General features: G+C 35.6%; 1 protein-coding gene across 4 annotated transcripts in view; it reads right to left on the bottom strand.

The window, feature by feature from the left end:
- LTBP1 (latent transforming growth factor beta binding protein 1) overlaps positions 1-26683 on the bottom strand; it is a 196184-nt gene that overhangs the window by 98454 nt on the left and 71047 nt on the right. For 3 of the 4 annotated variants that reach the window (XM_039352347.1, XM_039352349.1, XM_039352350.1), the window contains exons 5-7: positions 21593-21760; positions 3626-3850; positions 1962-2245 (exon numbers count right to left, since the gene is read on the bottom strand). In XM_039352347.1, the coding sequence (XP_039208281.1) occupies positions 1962-2245; positions 3626-3850; positions 21593-21760 (677 nt within the window). Of the gene's footprint in view, positions 1-1961; positions 2246-3625; positions 3851-21592; positions 21761-22118; positions 22174-26683 lie in introns of those variants that run through there. The other variant, XM_039352351.1, reaches the window with a different exon arrangement.

Here is a 26683-nt window from a genome sequence, read left to right as displayed (position 1 = left end):
TGCTGCAGTTGATATGTTAGTAACCCGGTTGTTAAGTGAATCTGGCTTCCCCATTGTCTTTGCTTACCAGAAGGTCGCAAAACGGAGATCACATGACCTTGGGACACAGCAACAGACATAAATATGAACCAGTTGCCAAGCATGATCATGGGGATGCTGGAAATGTTGTAACTGTGAAAAACGGTCATAATTTACTTTTTCAGTGCTGTTGTAATTTTGAACATTCACTAAATGAACTATTGTAAGTTGAGGACTACCTGTAATTACTATTAGTATCAAGCCATACACACACACACACACACACACACACACAAACAAATATAGAGAGAGGGGAGAGAGAGAGAGAGAGAGAGAGAGAGAGAGAGAGAGAGAGAGAGAGAGAGAGAAAGAGAAAGAGATTTCTGCATGCAAAACTAACTCCATTTTTAATATTAATTGTGATAAAGTATTAACAGAATAACAGATTGGAAGAGACCTTGGAGGTCTTCTAGTCTAGCTCAAGCAGGAGACTCTTTATCATCTCAGACAAATGGTTAAGTGTCTAATCTCTTCTGGATCAATTGCCATGTGCGTAGGCTGGAGGAAGGGAATATCTGATGTTTTCCCAAATTCTCTTATTTTTTTTAACATGAAAGTGACATTGTATTATTGGCGTTTTAACATTTATCTATATAGGCTACAATGAAGTTCATTAATAACCAAGGTAAAATGTAAAAATTAAACACACAAAATTAATTCTCAAATTAAGAAGATGGTATTGAACACTCAGGTTTAGGTAACCTGGAAATAATAATACCAAAAAAATAAAAATAAAAATAAAAATCAGTTCTTTTTCTCCATCTTCATAATCTCTCCTAGTTTCCCCTATTGTAGCCTCTTTATTCTTTGCCACTTTTTTTTTGTATTTTCATGGAGCCAATATTGTGTCCTTATTTTGTGCCAGACATATTCCATAATCATGAAAATGGCAACTGGACTATAGAATTATGGCAGAGATTAATCTGGGACTTTCCAGTAAATCTTAGGCTGTTTCCCAGTTCAAACATCTCCCTTTCTCCCTCTCTCTTTTGAATAAATCCTCATTTCTGATCAGTTATTTCTTTGGTTTACAATCTCCAGTTGCAATGTTTAAGGTTTAGTATCTTGAGCATTATAATAAATTTCAGTTTCAAATGATGGTCTATGTGATTTAAAGTGGTTCACAGATCTGTTAGTAATGAGATCATATAAATCACAAAATATAACTTTCAAGATACTCCATTGATAACTAAGAACTAAAAAAATGTTATTTGGTTACCAAAGTTCAAAAATAGTAATAGTATTCATGAATGTTCTATCTAGAATGAAGTCTATGGATTAAAAGTTGGTATGCAAATCTACTTTCAATGTCTAGGCGTTGAATGGAGAAGGTAAAGACCAAATCTTGAGTTAAAGTTCCATCTCCAAAGAGGTGTTTTATATACTACTCAAACACACATAAAATCTGAATGCATTTCAACAAATTGTTCAAACAAATATTACTAATTTGAACTAATCAACTACATTGCTAACATACAAATTAATAACTTAATCAGGAAGCTGTTTTCATTTATTTAATTTTATTGTTAATCAAAACAGTATTTGGATTTATGGCATTTGTAGGGAAATGTGAAGAATTGTAGTTTTTTAAAATATACACCTCCATTGGAAGATAAATATGTGGAGGTTATTTAGGAACTCCTTATTTTCATTTAAAAGACAAACTTTTGATAACTGTTCTAAATTGTGTCTTGAATTTTAGGGGAAGAAAACCATCAAGACGATGTAAAATGCAGTTCCCATATAGCAAAAACATTATTTTTTCCCTAAATTTTAACTCTTAACAGATTTGTAAAGTCATTTTTATAGCACAATGTCTACTACAGTTTTTTGTTTACGAGAAATGCATAGTTACTTTTAAAGGCATTTTTTAAAAAAATTACCTGGGTCCCAACTGTCTCCTGGAAACATCGTCCAAGTTGTGCTTTAGCAGAAACAGGAAAACTATGAGTGATAGGCTGCTGGTGAATGTAGGTTGAATGAATTTTCTGGGTCTTCTGAAATGGTAGGTTTTGATAAGGACTCTGGGAATGTCCTGAGGTGGGGGGCTTTGGTTTTGGTTTTTGCCCTGCTGATGTGCTGTCAATCCTTGAAACTTGATGAAATTGCACTGAAGCTTCAGGTGGATGTTTAACATGGATATTTACAAAGTTAGGAGGAATTTTTACTGCAAAAGTAAGAAACCAAGCATTAAAAATCTCCAAACAAGAGAAGACATTGCTCACTTTGGAAATTATGTATTGATTTTCATAGCAGCAGTTTAAACACCTTAAAGTTTGCAAAGACTGCTGGATTATAAAAAGTACAGGGCAAAATGTTAGAAGAACACATACATATGCAAACTTTCTCGTCCCTCAGGAGAAGTTCCTCATGATTTAAAATTCAGAATTATGATTAAGTGCACACAAATGTACAAGGATCATTAGTCAATTTTAAATCCAATTTTATTCTTGTATAAATATTGGTTAGAGTACACTTAGACATAAGCCTTAGCTTAGATGATGTGTTAGCCACGTACACACTGAGAGAAGAAAAGATGTTTAAAATGATTGGGAATTGTAGATTAAGACCCTTTTTTTGGCATAAGATGACCTGTGAATATGATTATTAAATTCTGGGTCAAAATACAATTTAACATAGATGACACTGAATTACATTGGAGAAAAAAAAATCTTAAAAGCTGGTCATCAAATTATTTTTGAAATACTCAAGATTTTCTTGCATATACAGTTTTTTAACATTTAGCAAAGGTATGAACTAGTGATTTAACTTTAAGTGTGGAATTAAATGTTTGCAACATCTGAGAAAAATTGTTCCATCCCAAAACAATGTTTCTCAGACATTTTAAGGAATTTAAGAACAGATTGACATTTTATAGGAGAACTATTTAAAAGCCCCTCTTTGAAGAAGGTGGGTGATTTAGAAATATGAAATATAAATAAATAAGTAATAAATAAAAGAAATCTGTCAGGAAAAAAGCCAGTATTTTCATACCTTGAAATCTAATGTGAAAAGTAGATACAGCATGTGACTTTGGAATATATTGATGAAGTTACAGGGTTTGATTAATTGTAATGTCCAAGTGAAAAGTTGAACACATGATTTCCATTAAATTAAAATGAACAGAGCAGATACAAACTGTACGCATGAAAACCACAAGCTCAGAAATTAATGACACACACTTCTAAACTGTTGTCTGACAACAGAGATATAAAAATGGTAAGGAACACTCAACAAGCATTGAAAGATAGGTCATTTTCATTTGAACATCATACTTTCTCAGCTTCACAAAGAAGATAAAAATCCTTTTCAATTCATTTTCATTAACATTTTTTTTTCACAATTAATGATTGTAAATGCAAGAATGCAATGAATGCAAGAAAGAACATTCTGTCATTCCAGTAGATTTGAATGCCAGATCGCAGCTATGTGGGGAGACGTTACCAAAATCTCTGATAGCTTGGCAGGTTGAATTACAAAGTCTCACTGCAGCCAACAGAGAAATCTAGCCAGAGAGAAGAGATATTAAAAAGAAACAAAATTTTACCTTTGGCTCCTTGCTGCCCAGGCACAGTCAGTGGTAAAGTATGCGTGGAATGGATGACATGAGATCCCACAGTTTTGCTTACTTGTTGCGAATTATGATAAAGTTGCGAAGTACTTCCACTCTGCACAGGGATCTGACAAAGTTTACCAGTGTAATTAGGAGGACATTGGCATTTGTCTCTTGAGCTGCACTGCCCACCGTTCATGCAAGGAAGGTGGCAAATAACTGAAGGGGGGAAAAAAAATCCCAGAGAGACTAGCATTACTTTTTTTTTCAAAGTCACTGTTAATATCATCACCAACTGAATTATTTTTTATAATGGAAGACTTCCTATGACCTTCATTATTGCCACAGGTTTTTATTTTTTTTTAATTTATTTTTACTTTGTTTATTTTTTATTCAGATGCAACGTAAACCTGTTGAAATCAATGGGACATTTCTAATTGGTCTAATTATAACCCAAGCTTAGGTTCAACCCAATGATAAATATGCAATATCACATTGGAATACAATGGCACGATGCAGTGTAAGACTAAGGTTTACTGAGGTATATCTGTGATATAGGCAAGAAAACTGAAATGAGATCATTATAATTAGGCTTCTTTTCAAAGAAGCTCTGCTGGTACAATGGTTAGAATGCAGTAATGCAGGAAAAAACTGCCCACAGCCTGGAGGCTGATCCAGATGGGGCTCAAGGTTGACTCAGCCTTCCATCCTTCTGTAAAATGAGGACCCAGAAAGTTGGAAGCAATGTGCTGACAGTGTAAACCACCCAGAGAGTGCTGTAAAGCACTATGGAGCGGTATATAACTCTAAGTGCTATTGCTATTATAATTAACCAACTGAATCTTCCCCAAATTGTCAATAATGTAATGGGAATCATATTGGGATTCTCCAATTTATAAAAAGAATTAGCTATGAGCATCTTATATCTTGCCAGTTCAAGATGGCAAGCAGACAGATGTAAATAAAGTATAATTCTGAACATTACAAACAGTTAAATGCCTAAAGTGCTGTTATTAGAAAGATGACTCTCCCCAGATAACACAACAAGGCAAGGCATCAGTCAATTTCACAAGAACCACAAGCCAAAATCCAACTCCAAGAATCTGAGTTACTAGTCAGATAGTCCTTACAACCATCCTGCAAAGGTTACCTTGGCCACTCCTCACCAGGAGGGATCAAATTAACGGAAATAGGGTCCTCAACTGGCTATCTACAGATTCAATAAGAGACATTCAGGGAAAACTCTTGCTTAAATCTCTGTCCAAGTACAAAGTAAAGAAGATGGCCAAAATGGTTAGTCTTCTATGTGGCTGATTATATGGTCAGTGATCAGTGATGTAATCAGTGGGGATAGAGCAGGTTGGTGATACTATTAGAGAACCAATTTGCATCCCGCAACAATTATCTGATTTCAGTGCCATATTAAGCAGCACTTTTTTTTGGTACTTTTTGCACTCTTGAATTTATAGCCCATAAAGATAGGAACAGAACTGATGGTATAAGTACAAATAATCCTTCAAGTACATTGTTTTCAGTTTTTTTAAAAAAAAAACTACCTTTTTTTCCTCATAGTTTTTAACCAGTATTTTATATGATGGTTCTTAACCTACATACCTGGAAGATAGAAAATAAGGAAAAATAAACAGCGAAGAACTTTGCTTTGCCGAAGACCATCTGTTCTTTGCATGCAAAGTATTTCACAAATGTTGATGGAGTGGACCAGGTGACTACGTTCTACAAGATAGACCCAGAGATCGCCCTGGGGTATGAAGAAAAAGTATCCGTGCCCTTGATGGAGGGATTTTTCATCTCAGCCCAAAGGAACTGCTTATAACAACTTACAACATATGATGACTGTGGAGATGAGCCAAGGGGAATGCTATAGGGAAATTCAAAAATCCTGCTAAGGATTAGCTGGACAAATGAACAGTGTCATCCTATCCAAATTAAAGAGGAAGACCTATGAAAGTCCAGGCTCAGACTAAGGGTATCAGCTTGCAGATCAAAGGAAAACTGGAATGACAACATCTGTTGTAACCTCTTAAGTCCAAAATGCCCAATCAATGTGCAACATAACCTGATGCTAATACAAAGAAAGAAAATGAGCAATCTAACATAGGCACAAAGCTCATTTGCAATTTTATGGTATCAGAAGCAAGGAGCTTAAGTAAATTAATAAAAAAAATATTCAAAACTCAAACAACAGGTGTGAGAGAACCTGTTGTCAGTCCTCAAGCCAGACTAAACCTCTTAATTAGTATATTAGTAAATACTAATATATTAGTATATTATATTAGTATATTATCAGAATATTAAGGCATTTTTAAAAATGCAGCTAATGGTGAGGAAAAGAGGGGGATGGTCCCATAGATGAAGGGTGAAAAGTATCATTGCTTTGATGACTGATAATGGAAAGACTGAACCAGCATAACTCAATAGCAGTTTTATTGGGTTGGGCTGAAGATAATACTGAAGCTGTTTTCCTGAGAAGCAAAAAGCATGTTCATCTTCCCAGTTCTTATTATAGTGTAACCTTTCCTTTTCTTTGCACCGAGAACTTCTTAACATTATCTAGATAGACTAGTTACAATATATATACAATATACAATAACTAGTTCAAAGCCACTCTACAAGAGATCAGTTCTCTCTTCTGTTAAGACCTGTTAATTAAATAACAAAGATGATCAGGGGACTGGATGCTAAAACATATAAGGAACGGTTGCTGGAATTGAGTATGTCTAGTCTAATGAAGAGAAGGACGAGAGATGACATGATAGCAGTGTTCCACTATCTCAGTGGCTGCCACAAAGAAGAGGGAGTCAAGCTATTTTCCAAAGCACCTGAAGGCAGGACAAGGAGCAATGGGTGGAAGCTAACCAAAGAGAGAAGCAACCTAGAACTAAGGAGAAATTTCCTGACAGTTAGAACAATTAATCAGTGGAACTGCTTGCCTCCAGAAGTTGTGAATGTTCCAACACTGGAATTTTTAAAGAAGAGACTGGACAGCCATTTGTCTGAAATGGTATAGGGTTTCTTGCCTGAGTAGGGGGTTGGACTATAAGATCTCCAAGGTCTATTCTATTCTATTCTATTCTGTTCTGTTCTGTTTTACATACATTAAAAAATATCAGGAATTAGGAGCATAGACAGAGGAAAGAAAGAGGCATCAGAGAGAACTGGTGATTCTCTATTTATGGTTCTGCTCCTTGCTCCATCATCCCTACCATAAATTATCTTATGAGCCCTGGTAGTACAGTAGTTAGAATAAAGTATTGCGGGGTAACTCTGCCCACAGCCTGGGGTTCGATCTTGATGGGGCTCGAGGTTGACTCAGCCTTCCATGCTTACGAGATCAATAAAATGACAATCCAGATTATTTTATACTACTATGGAGTGGTATAAAAGACTAAGTTGTAATGCTAATGCTATCTCTGAGATAATAAAATCTTAAACAGAAAAAAGGCTATATTTAAAATTTTGTTTCATAAACTGAAAAATACTAAGCAAGAATCTACTTAGTTTTTTCCACTATACTGTCTTAAAAGTGTACTGGGATTGCAACCTTTAATCATATTGTACCCGATATAATTGGAGGTATGAAAGGCATGAAGATGAAAGAGCATATAAAAATACTAAAAGAAGTAAAACATCCTTCAAGTTTGCCGGAGAAATATCTCCATAAAGAATGTTCCTTGAACTTTTACTAAAACCGATTTTTAAATAGTATGGGAGACTTTGTCCCATTTTTTAAAGCACAGAGTGATTGTTTATCTGAAAACTATACAATAAAAGAAGTAAAGTCAGTGCAATAACTAATGCATAATTATAACCTAAAAATAACTAATCTATATTATTACTTCACTCAAATGAGTCCAAGACAGATATTAAATGTCTTGTGAAACTGAAAATTATTGTTATTAAATTGTTATATAAAGCTATTATTATTATCTCCCTTGGTGCTCTTTGAAGTTTTTTTGCCTGTAGATGTTTCATTACCCGACTAGATAACATCATCAGTGCACTGAACATCTACAAGCAAACAACCAAACCCAGAGAACACCAAAGACTCCCCAGGTCAATCCTGTGCTACATATATTCTCTTCTGTTGAAAGTTATTTGAATATCCCCCTCAAATAAAATATTAAATTGAGAGAGGAAAAACTTCTTCACAAAGAAAAGGCCATCAGCTCTCTATCAATACCTCTATATTCAGACAACATGGCTGGAAATGACTTCCATCAGTTATCCATGCAAGACTGAAAAGGCAAGTTATTTGACATCTTATGGATAAAATCCTACAGAAGCTTGATTCTACCTGGTAATAAAATATAAACCCTAATTTAATTTTTTTAAAAAACCAAAATAAGTCTCTATCCTTTAATGGTATTTAGCATCTGTTTCCTGAATGATTGCTTCAGTCAACTGAATTTACTTAATTTGTTATCTTCAGGTACCGAACAGTATCTGTGGTATTATTACAGAGAAGATCAAGATCAAGAAGATCAAGATCAAGATCATATTATGGCTGCACTAATGTCACAGATTAAAATCAGAAAAAGAATGCATGTATTTTCTGCTGAAACAAGAATTCTAATTGAAAGTGCAATTCAGTGCACTTGTAAAAAGCATGGTGGAATTCCTATGCTACTTGCAAGACAGACTGAGTTGCCATTTATGAGGCAAATTATGCATGAGTTCTTCTTCCCATCTTGGATCTTATATGTCTAGAATTCCTTCCACTTCTTTCCCAGCATCTTCACAACTTCTTATAATCTTATGACAGTCCCTGATGCATTCCAATATATCACGCTATATAGGGCTTTAATATGGGCCTGGAAGTCTAGTCCAGCGACATCGGAATTGGGTAATGTTACAATAAATACATTCAGAAACAAAATCTTTTTCCTCAATCATCACATCTCTACGTAATAAAAATTTCCTCTTCCCATTTTTCTATGGAACAATTATTATCATGTTTTAAAAGATGATGAAATGGGAGAAGACACAGATCACTGCCCAAAGATTGTTTCTAAACTTCCAAAGCAAGAGTTGCATATAGATTTATGGCAGTAGATAATTAATTTCTTAATGAGCCAAAGTATTGCCCTAATAGAAAGTCTACTGTTAACTCAGTTTGTAGCCACTGAGCATGATTAGAATTCCTATTGTGTCAATTTATTGTTTTAACTTAAAGGAGACAACATGTTTCTAATTTAGTATCCCTAATTCTCCATTGCACTGAATACTGTTTGCCTTATGTTCTCATGTATTCTCATTTTTAATCAATTAAAATAATTATTAGCCTACCCAGTTGTCAATCAATCAGAAAAGTGCTGGAAGTCTTTTAGTCCAACCCCCTGCTCAAACTGGAGACCCTATACCATTTCAGGCAAATGGCTGCCCAGTCTTTTCTTAAAAACCTCCAGTGATAAAGCACCCACAACTTCTGAAGGCAAGCTGTATCACTGGTTAATTGTTCTCACTGTTAGGAAGCTTCTTCTTAATTCCAGATTGCTTCTCTCCCTGATTAGTTTCCATCCATTGTTTCTTGTCTTGCCTTCTGGTTAGTTGACCCCCTGTCTGCCATCTGTGTATCTAAGCATGTAGGATCAGTGTGTCTGTCATCTGTGTATCTAAGCATGTACCAAGATGCATAAATCCCCACATCAATCAATTGGTCTATCAGCAGCAGCTTCTGCATATGCCAGAAGCCGCTATTATCTCAATGAAGTGAGGATCATGTGACCCAAGAATACAGAGTCAGTTCTAGCTAAGTATTCTGATTTGAGGCTAATATGTGATGATAAGAGTCAGCAGGCAGCTCTGTGGTATGCTCTCCTCTCATTTATTCCCCAAACAAATTCAATGTGGCACCTGAATGTAATCCTCAAAGACTTTCATGATGCCACCCACATAACTGGCTGTTCATCATTGGGCTAGAATGCCATGTGGTAAGTCATCATTACTGTAAGTCAAGTATTAGTAAGAAACAGCCACCCATGACTAAGAGGAATTTTAATTATCAGCGATGCAGGTTTTTTTGGCTGTAGAAGTTAAATCCTAAAAGGCCTCATGCTCTGAATATTCTTTTTGCTCAATGGAGCATTTTACGAAATACAAAAACTTTCACAACTTTTATCATTTAATCCGATGAAGATTCCCCCCCCCTTCATTTGTTTCTGTGGGGCCAAGCAAATTATTAAAATGTTACAAACTATCTCTTCCTTGAGCAATTATGTGGCTTGGCCTAAACTATGAAAATTCTTAATCCATGAATGTAATTAATCAAAAAAGAGAACAATATTAATAATCAGTCAACCTTCTTATTAAAAAAGGGCATATAATCTTATTAGTATATTGGGGGGGGAATCTGAAGCAGAATTAGGATATTTTTTTTAGAAGTTCAGAAAAAGGTATTACCCTAATTCTGCAGGAGTTCCCAATGGAGGATATCTTTAGAATGTTCAGCCTATATTGTAGGACAGGTCATTTCAAAAAGGGTCAATTAGAGTTATAGTTACTGACATCTTGCAAACAACTTCTTGATTGTTTTCAATTTTTACAACCTTCCCCACCAGCTTCCCACTGCAAATCTCTCCTGCCACTTTTTCTCCTGAGGAGCGTCTCTACAGCGTATGAGATCTCAGGGATCTTGTACTCCATTGCATGCACTTGGGCCACAGCACCCCCCTCCCCCCCTCCCCCACTCACCTGCACTTGCCCCCATCAGCAGCAACTTCTTCCCAGCCCACATGCACTCTTATGGCAGCACAGCACCATTCCTTCCAGCCTGCACACACTTGCGCCTCACAGCAGCACCCTCTTCCCAGCCAGCATGTACTGCTCCACTTCACTCCATAATAGCCCAAAACCCTGCCTGCCTGCTTGTGACTTGCCCAGGACTTTCAACTTCCTGCTAGCTTCCCCAATGATTTCATGGGACAAAGCAAGACTTTTGCCAACATCATAAACTTCTCAAGAGAACTGGCCTTCACATAATGTGATCAAACTATAATCTGAGCCTAGTCATTTGTGAGAAGACTGACTGATTTGTCCTATGATTTATTTTCTGGGCTATCCATGATATTTTCAAAAATGTGGTCTTCTTCAGTACCAAACTTCAAAAACATCAATGCTCTTTCAATCCTGCTTTCTTAAAGTTCAACTTTCACTTTCCACAGAATGTCCTAGGAAGGACCATTGACTGCGCATTTCTGATCTTCATAGCTAAAGACACATAAAGGAATCTGAATAACTTTTCCAAGGTCTTTATTACTACCATGTCAAGTGCTAGCCTTGGACTGTTGACAGTTGATCCGGAAATGCAAAAGCTACGTACACCTTCAATATCTCCATTTTCAATTCTAAGGCTAGTTACTGTATATGCTGTCATCCATTTAGTTTTTTAATGTTTAGTTCTTTTTTCTACTGTGCTACTTCACTTTAATTACTAAAGCTCTCAAATTGTTTGCATTTTCAGTTATCAGAGTAGTATCATCTGCATAGTACAGATGGCTCAGTTTTTTTCTTCCAATTGTAAAACCACTTTAATCTTCTTCCAGTCAAGCCTCCCTCATTATTTAATCAATGTAGGTTGATTAAATAGGAGAAAAGATGCATTATTTTTCATTCCTTTGGAAACCTGGAACCAATCTATTTTACCATGTCCTGTAGCCTTCCTATTTGGTAAAGACCAGAATGCTGATTTAATTTTGTATTTTGCAACTGGGTTTTTTTGTAAATAAGGAATATTTTAAGTAGCTTGGATGCTGACATCTCTACTGTAGAGAATTCTTTCTTTTCCTTCTTTCTTTGATCTTTCTAGTTGTTACTATTTAATCATTGGCATCCTTTAATATACCATTTTGTTGGAACCTTCAAAACTTCTTCAGAGTTCAGAGAACTTTTGGAAGACTTTCCTTGTTTTTCCATGTTTGTTTCCATCTCCACTATCTTTATAGATGTCCCTGTACAACTGCTTCTTGTCTTTTCTAATACCTCTCTGAGATTCTTTGTTAGGTTTCTTCCTGTGAAAGCTTATGAAATTCTATTTACGAAAGTTATGGGATAAATTCACAATGAGGAGGCTAAGAAAATTATCAACTGTAACTCTGTGTAAGTCATGACAAATTCCTAACACAACAACTATTATATGTGGAGAATATCAACAATGAGCGGAAATCACTTTCCTTATAGTAATGCCTTTGCTGAAAGATACATTATAGTAATAGCATGTTTCTTACGCATAATTCAGTGGAAACACCCCAGTTTTATAGGATGCATCCAGAAGTAATATTTTTTCATCCATGCCATTTGCACAATTGCCTAGCTGTCATCTTACTGGCAAGCAGGTTTTATATTTAAACCTGTAAAAACAGACAGAAACTAGATCCACTATATGGCAAGAAAAAAATAACTATTTAAAATCTTTCAAAGAAGTTGTCTTCCTACATGAAGGTGTAGAAATTTTCTTGGGTATTAAGATTAGATCCAGAGGACTTGCTCAAGCACCCCAGTTAAAGGATCTGATCACATACCTGTGTTACAGGCTGTATAGCTCTCAGCCTTTTTTCTGTCTTGAAAAAATCTATTTTCTATTTTGGGATGCATGTATGACTCTTTCCTTGTTTATTTTTAAAGGAGCTTTAAAGACATGACTATTCCATTGCATTTCAAGTAAATATCATTTTTATTAGGGCACGTCAGTCTTAATCACTGAAAGAGATTCTTGTTTTTTCACTTGTGAAATCCATCAAATCATGTTTGACTATTCAATTCAACCTCAATTCTATTCCTTTGGTAATGCTGTGGTGTTCTTCCAGGAATTTTTTCAACTTCCTGATCTATTCTATAGTTTTGAGATTCCCTGGTAATTACCCTCTAAATACTAATCAAGTCTAACATCTGCTTAGGTTTTCACACCAGACAGATCATCCAAGTGCTGCCAAATGGAAGTCCAATGTTGGATTATTCAAAAATATTAAGCTATTTAATAGCTAGAAATCTCTATGGAAACACATTCTTCTGGTAACTAGCATGGAATAAAATTTTGATAATGTCAAAATGTCACAGCATAAAGAGAAATTCCAAATCTTTTAATCAAATAAGATGAACTAGGAAATTCTGAATTGGGATATGGGTGTAGACGGCTTGGTACCAGTTCCATAAAATTTTAATGTATGCACCGTACAATTATGAAAGACCTGAACCAAATTCTGAGCCACTTATCCAAGTTCTTGTTGGTAGCTTGATTTTCCATATCAGTTTCCTAAACACAAGAAATTATATCTTTATAATACTTATACAGTAAGATCATACTTGTGTAGCAATTTGCTATTTGATAAAAAATGTAGTTTCTTGTGAGTACAATACTATAATCTTATTTATTTCTTTTAATAATGGCACACACAATGCAAGCCAAACTTTGTCAGATTTCAGTCTATTTTAAATACCTGTACTGAACAGGACAAAAATGACTGAGAAAACTTGGGAAATTGTTGTTTGTCAACAAAAATTTACAGAGGCAATGCATACAATTCTCAGTTGCCAATTCAGTTTTTCTAAACATGAACTCAACTCTTTCAGCATCCGATCTTAGAACTTGAATACTAATTCAGTGTAATATTTTCTTAATAAATTACATTACCATTAAAACACATTAATTAAATGTTCTATTAAAGCTTAAAATGTTTGAAGAATCAAAGAATATTATATTTTTGAAAACTATCGAGATAGATAGACAGATGGATAGACAAAGCAAAAAAGATACATACATGAACATGTAACATTAATTTTCCAAATCTACTTATTATGCTTAATATTCTAAATGCCAGTGTATGAAATTTATCTTATTCCTGTTTAAGGTCAATAGGGAATAGTCTAAATAAAAGTTTTGTATTTTGAAACATTTTGAAAGCTCAGCTGAATCCTCAGTATCTTCAAATAAAAAAATCTGGTAGCAACTAATAAGGCCATCCTTTAAAACCCCGGAACAATATTTCTTAATCTTGACAACTTTAAGATGTGTGGACTTTGAATCCCAGAATTCCTTGGCTAGCATGGAATTCTGGGAGTTGAAATCTATACATCTTAAGGTTGTCAAGTTTGAGAAAGACTACCCTGGAGAGTCACAATAAACCAGACTTAAAGTAAGGCTATTTAATAGTATTTTTCTCAACATGGCCATAAAGATCTCCATTCTTTATTTTTCTTTTCGAAAAAATCACTAAATGACACAGCAGAACTGGTGCATATCTGCTCTGAGGGATGAAGTTATCCATAATATAGTGCTAGATAACTGAATATCATTGGGAAAGAGAAAAATGTTTTAAATTTTTCTGCTTTGCTTTTGGCAGTAAAACGGGTCATATTGCAACACAAGGGGCAGGATGTACAAAGAAACAATTATAAGAACACCAAGCACAAAGCGACTGGCACAAGTTGCCAAACATTTTTTTTAAAGCTTTGTTGCACTTCTGTCCAAATACTTCCACAAGCTGTTTTGTCTGACTATACGTTTCATTAATCTGCTTCCCTGGCACCGGATCCTTTTATGTCATCAGAACTCTGTCCTGTCCAGCCTCCCAGTGCTATTTAAAGTATATATTTGTCTAAAATACTGACATATTACCTACAAATAAAAAAATCTTCAAATATCACAGTTTTAATGTTGTCCCTTGAATTTTTCACGATTCCACTTAAAATACAGAAAAATTGAATAAGAGGTATAATGGTAGCAATGCTATTGAGAAAACATGAACAGAAATGAGGGCAAAGTATCGTTTGGCATTCTATTTTCATGGAACATAAAATTGGTGCTCATTTTCTTTCTTATATGTTAAATTATTTCTGCAAAAAAAAGAAGAACCCTTTAAACCAACAATCTACTACTGAATAATTTTCTGATATATGAAGAATTTGTCTCTTTACAAGTCACATCCACATTTTAACAAAAATGAACTATTTTCTATCATTTCTTCATGCAGCAAAACTTCTCTAAAATGAACCATTAACACACACACATATACAAACACACACACACACACATTAAAATTGTCAACTAGAATGTATTTTACTTGCTCTATTTGCATAATGGAATTTTACGTTGACAAATTTTCATGCTTTGCTCAGAAATAGTAAATTTTACGAGCACTATCCAAGGAATATAGTTGGGCATCTTTTTTAGTGAGCACTTAGCTTTTATTCCTAAAATTATTCTAAAAGAGCAAAAACTTTTTTAAAAATGCTTTGCTACTTGGGAATTTGTATTTCTTCATCATAGGTATAAGTCAATCATAACTATGTACATCTAGCTTCTGAATCAAACCACAATGGCTTTTCAGAACTTGACCTTGCATATGGGGGCATGCAGTAAGAGGATTTGGGCTTATTTATTTATTTTATTTATGTCTAAAGGGCCACAGCCCATAGAGGAGAAAAATAAATAATGAGAATTACAAATAATTAAAAGAAGTTAAAGAAACATACATGGAGCAGTGTTTAGAGCATAACACGTCAACATAATGAATAGGTCAAATTCTCCAGGGAGTAATCTATTATAAAAGGTATAGTGGGAGGGCTTAGAGCAAGGTAGTCAATAGTTATGGAAGAGAAAGATGAAAAAGAAAGGATCTGGGCTTAGATGGTTCTAGAGCAAACTCACAGATTTTTAAAGGTCATAGCTACAGCTAGAATTTGGCAGTCTTATTGGATGTTTTGGTACAGCGATATAGACAAAGAAAGAACAACCAATGAAAATAGCAAAGAAGGAAGAACCTTTTCTGGATGATACCCATCTCCAGCATTTGAATGTGCACTAAGGGCTGCAATGCAAATGTAGTGCACATGATTTGTTGTTGTTGTTAGTCGTGTCTGACCCATCGCAACCCCATGGACAACGTTCCTCCAGGTCTTCCTGCCCTCTACCATCTTCTGGAGTCCATTTAAGCTCACGCCTACTGCTTTAGTGACTCCATCCAGCCATCTCATTCTCTGTCATCCCCTTCTTATATTGCCCTCAATCTTTCCCAGCATCAGGCTCTTCTCCAGTGAGTCCTTCCTTCTCATTAGGTGGCCAAAGCATTTGAGTTTCAGCTTAAGGATCTGGCCTTCTAAAGAGCAGTCGGGGTTGATATCTTCTAGGACTGACCGGTTTGAACACCTTACAGTCCAAGGGACTTGCAGGAGTCTTCTCCAGCACCATAGTTCAAAGGCCTCAATTCTTTGGCACTCAGCCTTTCTTATGGTCCAACTTTCATAGCCATACATTGCAACTTGAAAAACCATGGCCGTGACTATACGCATTTTTGTTGGCAGGGTGATGTCTCTGCTTTTTAGTATGCTGTCTAGATTTGCCATAGCTTTCCTCCCCAGGAGCAAGCGTCTTTTAATTTCTTAGCTGCAGTCCCCATCTGCAGTGATCTTGGAGCCCAGGAAGATAAAATCTGTCACTACCTCCATTTCTTCCCCATCTATTTGCCAGGAATTGAGAGGGCCGGATGCCATGATCTTGGTTTTCTTAATGTTGAGTTTCAAGCCAACTTTTGCACTCTTCTTCTTGACCCGCATCAAGAGGCTCTTTAGTTCCTCTGGATGCTACTTATTATCATATTTGGTGGTCGTGTAAAAATATAAAAGTCTTTTGGATTAAGATATGGTGGAATATTCAAAGAAGTTTTAGAAAGAGGGTAAAATTTACCCCACAATTGTTTTTGTTAGGTATTGTTACTGATTGTGATGCTAAGGAAGTTATATTGATGTTAAATTTGATTACGGCCACTAGGCTGTTAGTAGGGCAATATTGGAAGAAGGAATCTTTGCCTACCTTGCAAGAGTGGTTTTTTAAAGTTTCTTATTTGGCGGAAATGGCAAAGATTTCGGCTTTCTTAAAGGAGCAATCCTAAGAGAAATTTTTTGCGGTATGGGAAAAATGGATAAATTTTATACAATATAAATTGGATATAAAAAAATATCATTTAGCTTTCTAATAACTTGTATATAAACTTTAATATTTTATAGATTATACTTTTTTTATATCTCTTTTCTTCTTTCTCTTTTCTTTTTTTTAATTATCTCTTTTTCTTTCAAGTATGAACTAAATCATATCCCTGATTTATTTATTTATGAGACTTATATACCGCTTTAAGTGCAAGCACTCTCTAAGCGGTGTACACCAGTAAGCAATGTATATATATATTTACATTGCCCCCAACAATCTGGGTCCTCATTTTACCTACCCCGGAAGGATGGAAGGCTGAGTCAACCTTGAGCCGGTGAGATTTGAACCGCTGACCTGCTGAACACAGTCAGCTAAATTGGCCTGCAGTACTGCACTCTAACTGCTGCGCCACCTCGGCTCATAATGATGAATATACAATAGAGGTGACAAATAGATTTAAGGAATTAGATCTGATAGACAGAGTGCCTGAAGAGCTATGAACGGAGGTTTGCAACATTGTAAAAGAGGTAGCAACTAAAACCATCCCAAAGAAAAAGAAATGCAAGAAAGCAAAATGGCTGTCTGAGGAAGTTTTGCAAATAGCTGAGAAAAGAAGGGAAGTGAAAGGCAAGGGAGAAAGAGAAAGATACACCCAATTGAATGCAGAAAAATAACTAGAAAAGATAAGAATGCCTTCTTAAATATACAAGAAGTGCACATGATTATGTCTCCATATATGTACTTCGTTAGTTTTCTTCCTATTGCCTTAAAAATTGCAATGTGATAACCGTTTTTGGAGGTCCCTAGAAGCCACATTCAAGATTTGGGAGGATTGTATATGCCTGGAAGCCAGGCACCTCTGGAACATAAGATTATTTTACTTTGTTTCAGATGTGTAATGCAAAAAACAGAACAAAAAAAAACAACAACCCTGGATGCTAAACTTTAGATGCACAAGAACAGAGTCATACCATTTTTGTCAGTACATGAATATGAACCAGATTAGACTTCTGTTGTTCAATCTTCCTCAATCAGAACAGATTTATAAGCTAGAATGAGTCATATAATTACAAAAGTTAGTTGGGAAATTCTACAACATTCATCATGCTATTCCTTTTTTCCATTTCCTGTATTACTCAGTTCCTTGCCAAAAAGTAAATAAATGAAATTAAAATTATGAATTCTTTGAAAAGCAGATTCTATGATGGAAAAAGTGCATATAATGTAAAAAAAAAATCTACGAGAAAAATTTGTCTAGTTTCTCTCTGCTAACAGAAAGCTTTCATCAGCATACCAAGGTTGGGGATAATATACAGCAATTCCTCCTTTCTCTGCTGCCTTAAAACCTTTTGATTCTTCAAACCTCCAGAGCAGATTTGAGATGTAAAGGAGTTGGAGTATAACATAGAAATCAAGGAATATTTTCGCCTTCTCTGTTCACCTTTGGCTGATAGAGGGGGCTTACTGCATATCACCCAATTTTGATATGACTGAGGTTATATTCAGAAGATCAACATGAGTGCTAGCTTTTCTATTCATCAAACTCTTAGCAAACAGTGATAGTTTGTTTTTATGCTCAAGAACAAATGAAGCTAGACACTATGCTGAAGGAATAAAGAGAAGATTAGTCTTAGGAAGAAAAGCAGACAATGTCATGAAGACTAAGGAGTAATAGAGTAATAGAATCATTAAAACAGTGGTCTTGCCAGTGATAATATACAACTGTGAAAGCCAGAAACTAAGAAAAAGAAGATAGAAAACTTTAATTTACAGATTTGGGGAAAGTTCTTAGAAATGCCACAGAGGGTAAGAAAAATGGACCAATCAATTCTTGATGAAATGAAGTCTAATATCCCTTTGAGATAATGAAAAAGCAAGCAGAAACTCACATATTGTACTTTGGGCATGTGATGCAAACAGGCGATGGACAAACAATTGCAATAACAAGGGAAGTAGAAGAATGGAAAGACAACAGATAGACGGAGGGTTTGTGACACAGAGATTGCCAGAGTGCCCTTGGAACAATAATGAAATATTGCCAGAGCCTAGTCAACATGGTGTTTGTCCAAGAGTCACCAAGGGTAGAACTTGCCTCAGTGGCACCTTTCATCCTGGACTGAGTTTGCAATATACACACCAAAGTAAGCAAAAGCGTTCTTGTTTTTTTGTTTTTATTTTAATAATGCATGGCTACTGTTACTTGCCACATGCAAAATGGTCAAATGAGAAAAGATGGGATTGCTGGAAAGAATCATTATACTTGTAATAATGATACAGAAGCCTTTTAATACAAAATGGAAAGATGTAATGACACAATCTCTATTGTTTCAATTATATTTGTTAAATTTAAAAATCTAACAATCTTATCAGGAGCTCAAGGCAACATACACTGTACTGTTTTCTTCACAATTGCACAACTGAATAGAAATTGGGTTATCACAGAGAGACTGGCCTAAAGCCACCCAGTGGGCTTTCATAAATTAATGGGAAAGTTAAATATCTCATGCAGAAATATTACAACTGAGTTACAAAATTCTACTCATCATGTAAAGATTGCTAGCATCAAAAGAATGATTGCAAGGATGTTATTTTGGCATTCATCCACAATATGTATCCTCATTTGTTAAAACAAACATTTTAAAACAAATATTAAAAAAACAGTTTTGTATTTTGTATTTATATTTTATATACTTTTCCAATTAGGTGATCTGACCCATTATGAAAACATGGCATAATAAATGCTGTGGTTTCTAAGGTTAGGCTGTTATTAGCTCTTGAGAATTAACAACAGAACTGAGCAATCTAGAGCTAGGAATGGGACTGAAAGACTAAATTTCAATTAATACTCCAGATGCTAACATGAATTCTGAAAACTGCAGATGCTTTCACTGTAGACTAAAGACCCTTTGTTTTCATAGCTACTACAGCTGGATTCTGTCCATCCCAGTCCTTAATCATCTACAGGTTTTTTGCTTCTAGGATTTGCAAACAAGGTGGCCCTACTTCTCAATGATAAAATCATGTATTTTGCTCCCTATCCCAATTTTAATCTTTATTTCAGTCTCGATGTAACTCAGATTGGTACCTACAAATCATAAATATATAAATAATATAAATATATCTGTCTGTACCACTTATGGCTTCTTCTTTCTTTTATAAGAAGCTAATAATCTTACTTTTTCCAAAATTTGCAGGGCACTACAATGAAATAAATGTAAAATATTATTTTTTAAAAAAATCAGCTACTGAATTTACATTCTGCTTTTCCCTCTGAAAATTGATGTTCAAGGAAGTTGAAAACTAAAATACAAACAAAAATTAAAAACAGTGCAATAATTAAAATAATAAAACAATCACACAAAACATTCTTTGTTCAATGTTTTCATTCAGTTGTTAGACAAACAGTATGTCACATAGATATATAAAATAAATGGATAATTTTCTTATTTTTGTACTTCTTCCTAACTATTTAAAAATAGGTATTCTGAACTAATATTTTAGGCTACTTGCTATATGTCTTTTAAAACAAATGAATATATTTAGGTTCAACAATGTCAGAGCCACTGAGTTCCTTAGTAGCATCCACTCAAAAATTCTCCACTTTTTTTTCAATACTCCATATACTACCATATACTTTAGAATCTGAATCCACACCATGGAAGGTTACTAATATAGTTTACAGTCTATTTTCATACAAGATTCCATTCATATATAATGCCAAGCCAAGTTTGATGCTACTAGAAAAAGTTTAGATGGTTCTCCAACTATTGGACCCATCTATTTTCCTAATCTTAAATAATGTCATTACTCCCATCCACCCACTCACCACAGCCACAAACACAGAGACTCTGTTGTTTTACACAAGCATTGTGGCAGCAGGAATCCCAAACTGGATTCTCAAATCACAAACAAGGAATTACAAAGTGCTTCATTACACCCAAATTACCCCCAGTTTAAGAACCACTGCCCTAAAATCTGATTATATGGCCAAAACACAATCTAAACTGATAGCAATATTTAAACCATGGTTCCTAATTTTGGTTTGTCCAGCAGTAGTTGGGGAAACCACGTGTTCTATTTAGCAACCACATTTGATTGCTAAATTGAAACGTAGTAAGGTTCAATGTCAGAGAAAAAGATACATAAGCTTAATTTTGTTCACCATAGTTTAATGATAGGACTAGCCAGACAGCTCTTAGTGTTCAGTCTTGCATGCCTCTTTAGACTGACAAGTATTTTATACCACCCATGTTGTTAGAGGTACTGAGAACATGTTTTCAGGCAAAGCTCAGCATATTATAAAGAAAGGCAGTGAGACTGTCTTTCTCAAATCTGCCTTATGTCCAACAGAGGAATAGCATTAATCTATTTGGAAAGAGATTCGAAAAGCAACTAACAATATAATTGCACTGCAATATATTAAATATCAATAATCTTTGAAGACCAATTGTATAACATCTGACAGATATACTGTTGGAATGTTCTATTTGGAAGCAGACCCAGTTCATTTATCATAATAATAACTTTCATTACATTTTTAAATGTTCCGTTTATGTGGATATTGGACATAAAATCTGTGGTGCTTTCAATGCATTCAAAGCACATGTTTTAAGCTAGTGCCCATTCCATTCATAGGAATACAGAGTTAAACAATTCCTAGACAATGTTTTTCAGGAATGTTTCATTTAACTCCAATGAGTTTTTACATTTACTTACCCAAACATTAAACTATTACATTCGAAGAATGTTATTATTCCTCAATTTTGCCATTGCTCTATCCAATTTTGTGGGTTCATATGTAAATATGTGGGTCCATATGAAAGTACAGTACTGCCATACTGTGCACATAATCATAAGCAGATTCTGAATAATTCTATTTCTTTTTTTCCACTTTAGAAGAAAAATCAAGAGCAATGAAGAAGATATCTAATAGTCTGGGAAAAGGTTGAAACAAAAATCCCATGCGCATGAACAGCTAAGTCCAACAAGATTAACAAGAGCAAATAAGGATTCACCAAACTTACCTACTCGGAAGTTGGGAGCTGTCAAGGTGTCAGCAGCATGCCCATTTTCACTAATCAGCGTTGTCGTATTTCCTTTCTCACAGCTGTTCTGACAGGTGCCTTTTTTACAAGTCACTTTACAAATGCTGGGCGTAAAGACCACCTTTATGCGTCCCGTATGATTTCCCACTGGGAGCAGAGGCAAAGAAAAAAAGAAAAACAAATAGATCACTTTGGTAGCCATTGATTTCTTTCCAATGATTTACAGATACAGAGTTCTGAAAAGCAACAAGTTCTAAATGGAACAGGGCAGCCGTCAGTGTTCTCTCCTCAACATCCAGTGATGCCTCTGAAACAGGAGTAGGAAGCTTAGCAAACAGGATGCCGGGATTCACTCCAAATCCACATTTAAAATCAAGTCACTGGAGTGGGATTAGAAATCACAATGCTGTACTTTATTCACAGTCAAAGAGCAATACCAAGGATCTGACAGCTTCAAAAGCCAATCCTGACACGCAGATGTAATGTAAAATGACTAAGTATGCACCTAGAGGGTGAATAAACTCTTGCGTCTTTCTCCCCTGCATACTTTTCCTGATTCTACACTTATTAAGTCACTATTTGTAGCCCGTCCCCTGGAAATGTTTCAGGCATGCCGCATGTCTGAAAACATCTGTCTCAAATCTCCTGGCACCCTGGCCTGAACAAATCCTCTGACGCAGCTGCCGGGACCCTTTATTTTTTTTATTTTTTCCACAGATTCTTGGAACAGTCACTCCATGTGGATGTACATATTCGAGGTTTTATTTTATTCTTAGCTTCTAATGTGCACCCTAGGGTTTCAAATGTAAATGAAGGTGGTGGCTCAACAGCATTACAGATCAGGAATGGACAAATCCTACTCATTTTGTAAAGTTCAGTTCTAAGCATTTTCTGACTAATTATGTCATTTTCTTTTAATACTGTACAAAGCCTGCCTATACTTTGTTAAGCAAGTGTTTTTGGACAAAACTGTTCATGTACACATTTTTCTCAATAGGTTTTTCTAATTTTTATATAGCTTTTCCCCTTTATAAAACTATTTTTATATGCAACATTCAGACATTCTGATATATAGTTTTGGACGGTGCTTTTTTTCTTAAAAAAAAAAAAAAGGTGCTGGAACTCACACACATCATACAACCCGCCTTGCCTACCCTACAAGGTTCCATCCCAAAAAGGTGCCAGAACTCCGTTCTGGGTGTTCTATGAGAAGAAAAGCCCTGGTTTTGGGGTAAAGAACCCCAGCACAAAAATGGAGATGATATGTGTTTGCCAAACTATGTGTCAGTGTGGGAAGATCATTTTGCTTAGAAGTGCAAACAAAACAAAATTATCTCTAATTTCTACAGTCCTTTCAGCATTCAAATTTACAAGCATCCAAATAATAATAATAATAGTAATAGTAAAGTTGGAAGGGACCTTGGAGGTCATCTAGTCCAACCCCCAGGCAGGAAACCCTATACCATTTCAGACAAATGGCTGTCCAGTCTCTTCTTAAAAACTTCCAGTGTTGGAGCATTCACCGCTTCTGGAGGCAGATTGTTCCACTGATTAATTGTTCTAACTGTCAGGAAGTTTTTCCTTAGTTCTAGGTTGCTTCTCTCCTTGGTTAGTTTCCATCCGTTGCTTCTTGTCCTGCCTTCAGGCACTTTGGAAAATAGCTTGACTTCCTCTTCTTTGTGGCAGCCCCTGAGATATTGGAATACTGCTATCATGTTCAGCTACATAATCAACTACCTTTATGTTTCAGTATATTGGGACCCAAAAAAGTTTCTTATAAAAATATCCTATTATAAATAAGAATATGAAAAATCTATAAGAAGAAACTGTATTAAAAAAAGGAATCTAGGCAGTTGACAGAGAGTAACTTTATGGTATAATAATAATCATGATTTGAAGTAGGCATATCTTTTCCATCACAGCAAAAGAACAAACTGAAGTTATGTTCATTGCAGATGAATCACACATTTATTGAATCATTCGAGGCACTATATTTTTTTACAAAATGTATTATACAAAATTACTTGAAAATTAAAGTCAATACTAACTTGAGGGCATTTAGCTGCAATTATTATCAGTAGTATTTGACTGAACAGGGTCAATGATTCTGAACAGTCATATAGATTTACTGAACTATTGTTATTATTTTCAGAAGTATAGCATGTATTTTGCATTTTTACTGGTAGCCTTTCTTTAGCCTAGAGTGGGTGCGGTGGTCTAGTGGTTAAGTCGCCGTGTGCCCCAACGTACAATCATGCCGGCCACATGACCACGGAAGCATCTTTGGACAATACTAGCTTCCTCAGCTGGGAAATGGAGATGAGCACCGCCTCTAGAGTCAGACAGGACTGGACAGAGAAAACCTTTACCTCCTACCTTTTTTAAAAAAAATTCTGCCCTACAAGGGAAAATGACTGGCTAATCTGCTGTTTGAATAGTTACAATGCTTAGGGAAGTAGAAAATGTTTCCTAACTTCAGAAGAATATCATTGTATATTATTTTTGGCTGTGAGTAAAGAGCAAATGGAAATTTGAAAGAAAACGGTGTGCCAGCTACTATTTCTACAAACAGCAGCATTATACACTTTTTGCCTACCAGATATATAGCAAATGTCCCCGATATATTATTTATTTATTTGTTACATTTATTTGCTACATATTTTGTTATGGGGCTACTCTAGGCAATCTACAATTCAGGAGTGGCCTTCCAACTTTGTCCTATAGCTTTCCCTTTACCGGGTTTAAAATCTGGAAACTCCCCAATTCTACTGTTCACATTTGTACATTGTTTATTTAAAGGAAGGTGATGCACTCATGAGAACTAGTTTGGCAAAAACACCAAGTATAAACTGGGAAACTGTGAGTTTGAGTCTTTCTTTGGGCACCAAATCAACTGGATGACCTTGGGCCAATTACTCACTCTCAGCTCAAGTAAGAAGACAAGGGCAAGCCACTTCCAAAATCTTGCCAAGAAAACTACAGGGGCTTGTCCAGGCAGTCGCTAGGAGTCAACACTGTGTTCTAGGTATACATGGCTGATACTGTATGCTAAAACATCCTGCATTTCATTCATCATTATGACTTCAGCAGGCCTAGCATATATAAAACTAAATATTGACTTTTTCAATGTTAAATTATATTTTCCAGGAACAAATACAATACCTTTTTTAAAGAACAGGACTAAAATTGCTGAAGCAATAGTTGCTACAGATGGAAATCAAATCAACCTTTATTATGGTCAAAGGCCAATATTGGGAGGGTGGGGTAAAGGAATGGAGAGGCATAAACAATACAAAATACAAAAATAAAGTTACAAACACAGCTATAAAATATAAAAGTAAAGAGAATCCAAAAAGAGTCTAAAAAAAGGGGTAAGAACTATAAATGCACATAAAAACCATGGCAAATTAAATATACCATGATACAAAACACTGTAAGATAACAGTTTAGGTGCTCATTAGAACTGATTTGCGGCACAAGTCATCTTGAGATGTATTTTAGGTGCTGCTGCACAGAGCCTGGCAATCTTTTATGGAGAGAGCAACAGGGAGGAGTAGAATTGTCCTGTGAGCCCTGAATATTTATGGAATAATGATGAAATGAGGCTAGTACAAAATGTCTCTGTAAAAGGCATTGGTTCTGTTGTTTCTTCATATCCAGAATCACAGGGGCATTGTCTCTCTGAGTAAGGAATCTTTGGCATTCAAGGACAACTGTGCCAGAGTAAAGACCTTTCAATGGTTAGGTACTTCAAGATTCATTAAATGTGCCATAAGGAAGGCAAACTACCTGTTGGGTTCTAGCTGGTCTTCCTTGCAATACTGTGCTCATGTTCTCCATACTCTTTTAAAGCCAACAGGTTTTTTTGAGAGTACTGCTGCATTATCCACATAGAGTAAAACAGAAATGTGATTTCTAGCTAATTTTAGAGAGTAAAATTCATGTCAAGGAGATGGCCCACCATGGAGTTAATATAAAAGTTTAAATAAGATAATATTCAGCCTTGCTTTACGCCTTTCTCAGTTACAATGGCATTAATGAGAAGGCCCTCGGGGTTGCATCTTTCTTTCAGTGATGTCCCTTCATGAACCATACATATTAGATGAAATAAATGATGATCAATCAAGGAGGCTTCCAGTTTTTCCCATAGTTTGGTTTGTGATATGGAATCAAAGCTACTTTGAAGTCTATGAAGATGGCATAAAAGGAGGTAGTATTTTTCAATTATATGTGGAACACTAAGCACTGGTTGATGGTGGCTTGTCCTTCCCTAAATCCAGCTTGCTCTTCTTTAAGTATGTTTTCTTGCTCCAGCCAATTCTGTAATTTCCATAAAGGCATAAATCCATAAACTTATGCACATTTCCATCTTGCATGAAGTTGCTGACTGTATTGAGAAAGCTAATCGATCTATTATTGGAAGGGTCATCCTTTTTACCCTTTTTATATACGGGGGGAAAGATCATGAGCCCCCAATCCTTTGTGCTCATTCATAAGTGTTGATGCAGGTAAACAGCAAGGCCAGAGTAGAGGCCCAGAAGTCCAAATTTTTTTAATAGCCTCTGGAGGAAGTGGGTTTTCTCCTGGGGCCTTTCCTGATCTTAGCTAAGCAACAAGATTTTTGATCTCTGTCACTGGTGCCACATTGGCAGATTTTCTATATTTTAGCTAGGGCTTCCACTTCCACAAGAGGTATCCATATAGAGTTCCTGAAATTATGCCTCCCAGGTCCCCGGGATAGGATGTGACAATCCATCATGGTTGGGCCATTTCATTGGGAATTTGATGTGATGTGCCAGAAAGAGGCTGAGCCATTGGATTTGACTGCTTGAATGAATTGTGTCCAGATGTTTTTCATGGTTTTCTTTTTCTTGCATACCAGCAAGTACCTTTTCTGCTGGGGGAGGTCCTTTGTAGTTGTTGGTGTAGTATTAGATATATAAGTCTGGTTAGTGAAAGCAAGAGCTTTGTTTTAATATTAACATAGTTCTTGTTGAACCATGGTTTGGAGTGGTGCTGTTGTGCTTTGGGATGGAGGGGAATGCTAATAGAGCTCTTGAGGGAGGGTGT

The sequence above is a fragment of the Crotalus tigris genome, unplaced genomic scaffold (assembly GCF_016545835.1).
Source record: "Crotalus tigris isolate CLP2741 ecotype Arizona unplaced genomic scaffold, ASM1654583v1 scf7180000018420.1175843, whole genome shotgun sequence".
NCBI lineage: Eukaryota > Metazoa > Chordata > Lepidosauria > Squamata > Viperidae > Crotalus > Crotalus tigris.
The sequence above is the reverse complement of the archived record's forward strand: the minus strand, read 5'-3'. Positions and strand labels throughout refer to the sequence as shown.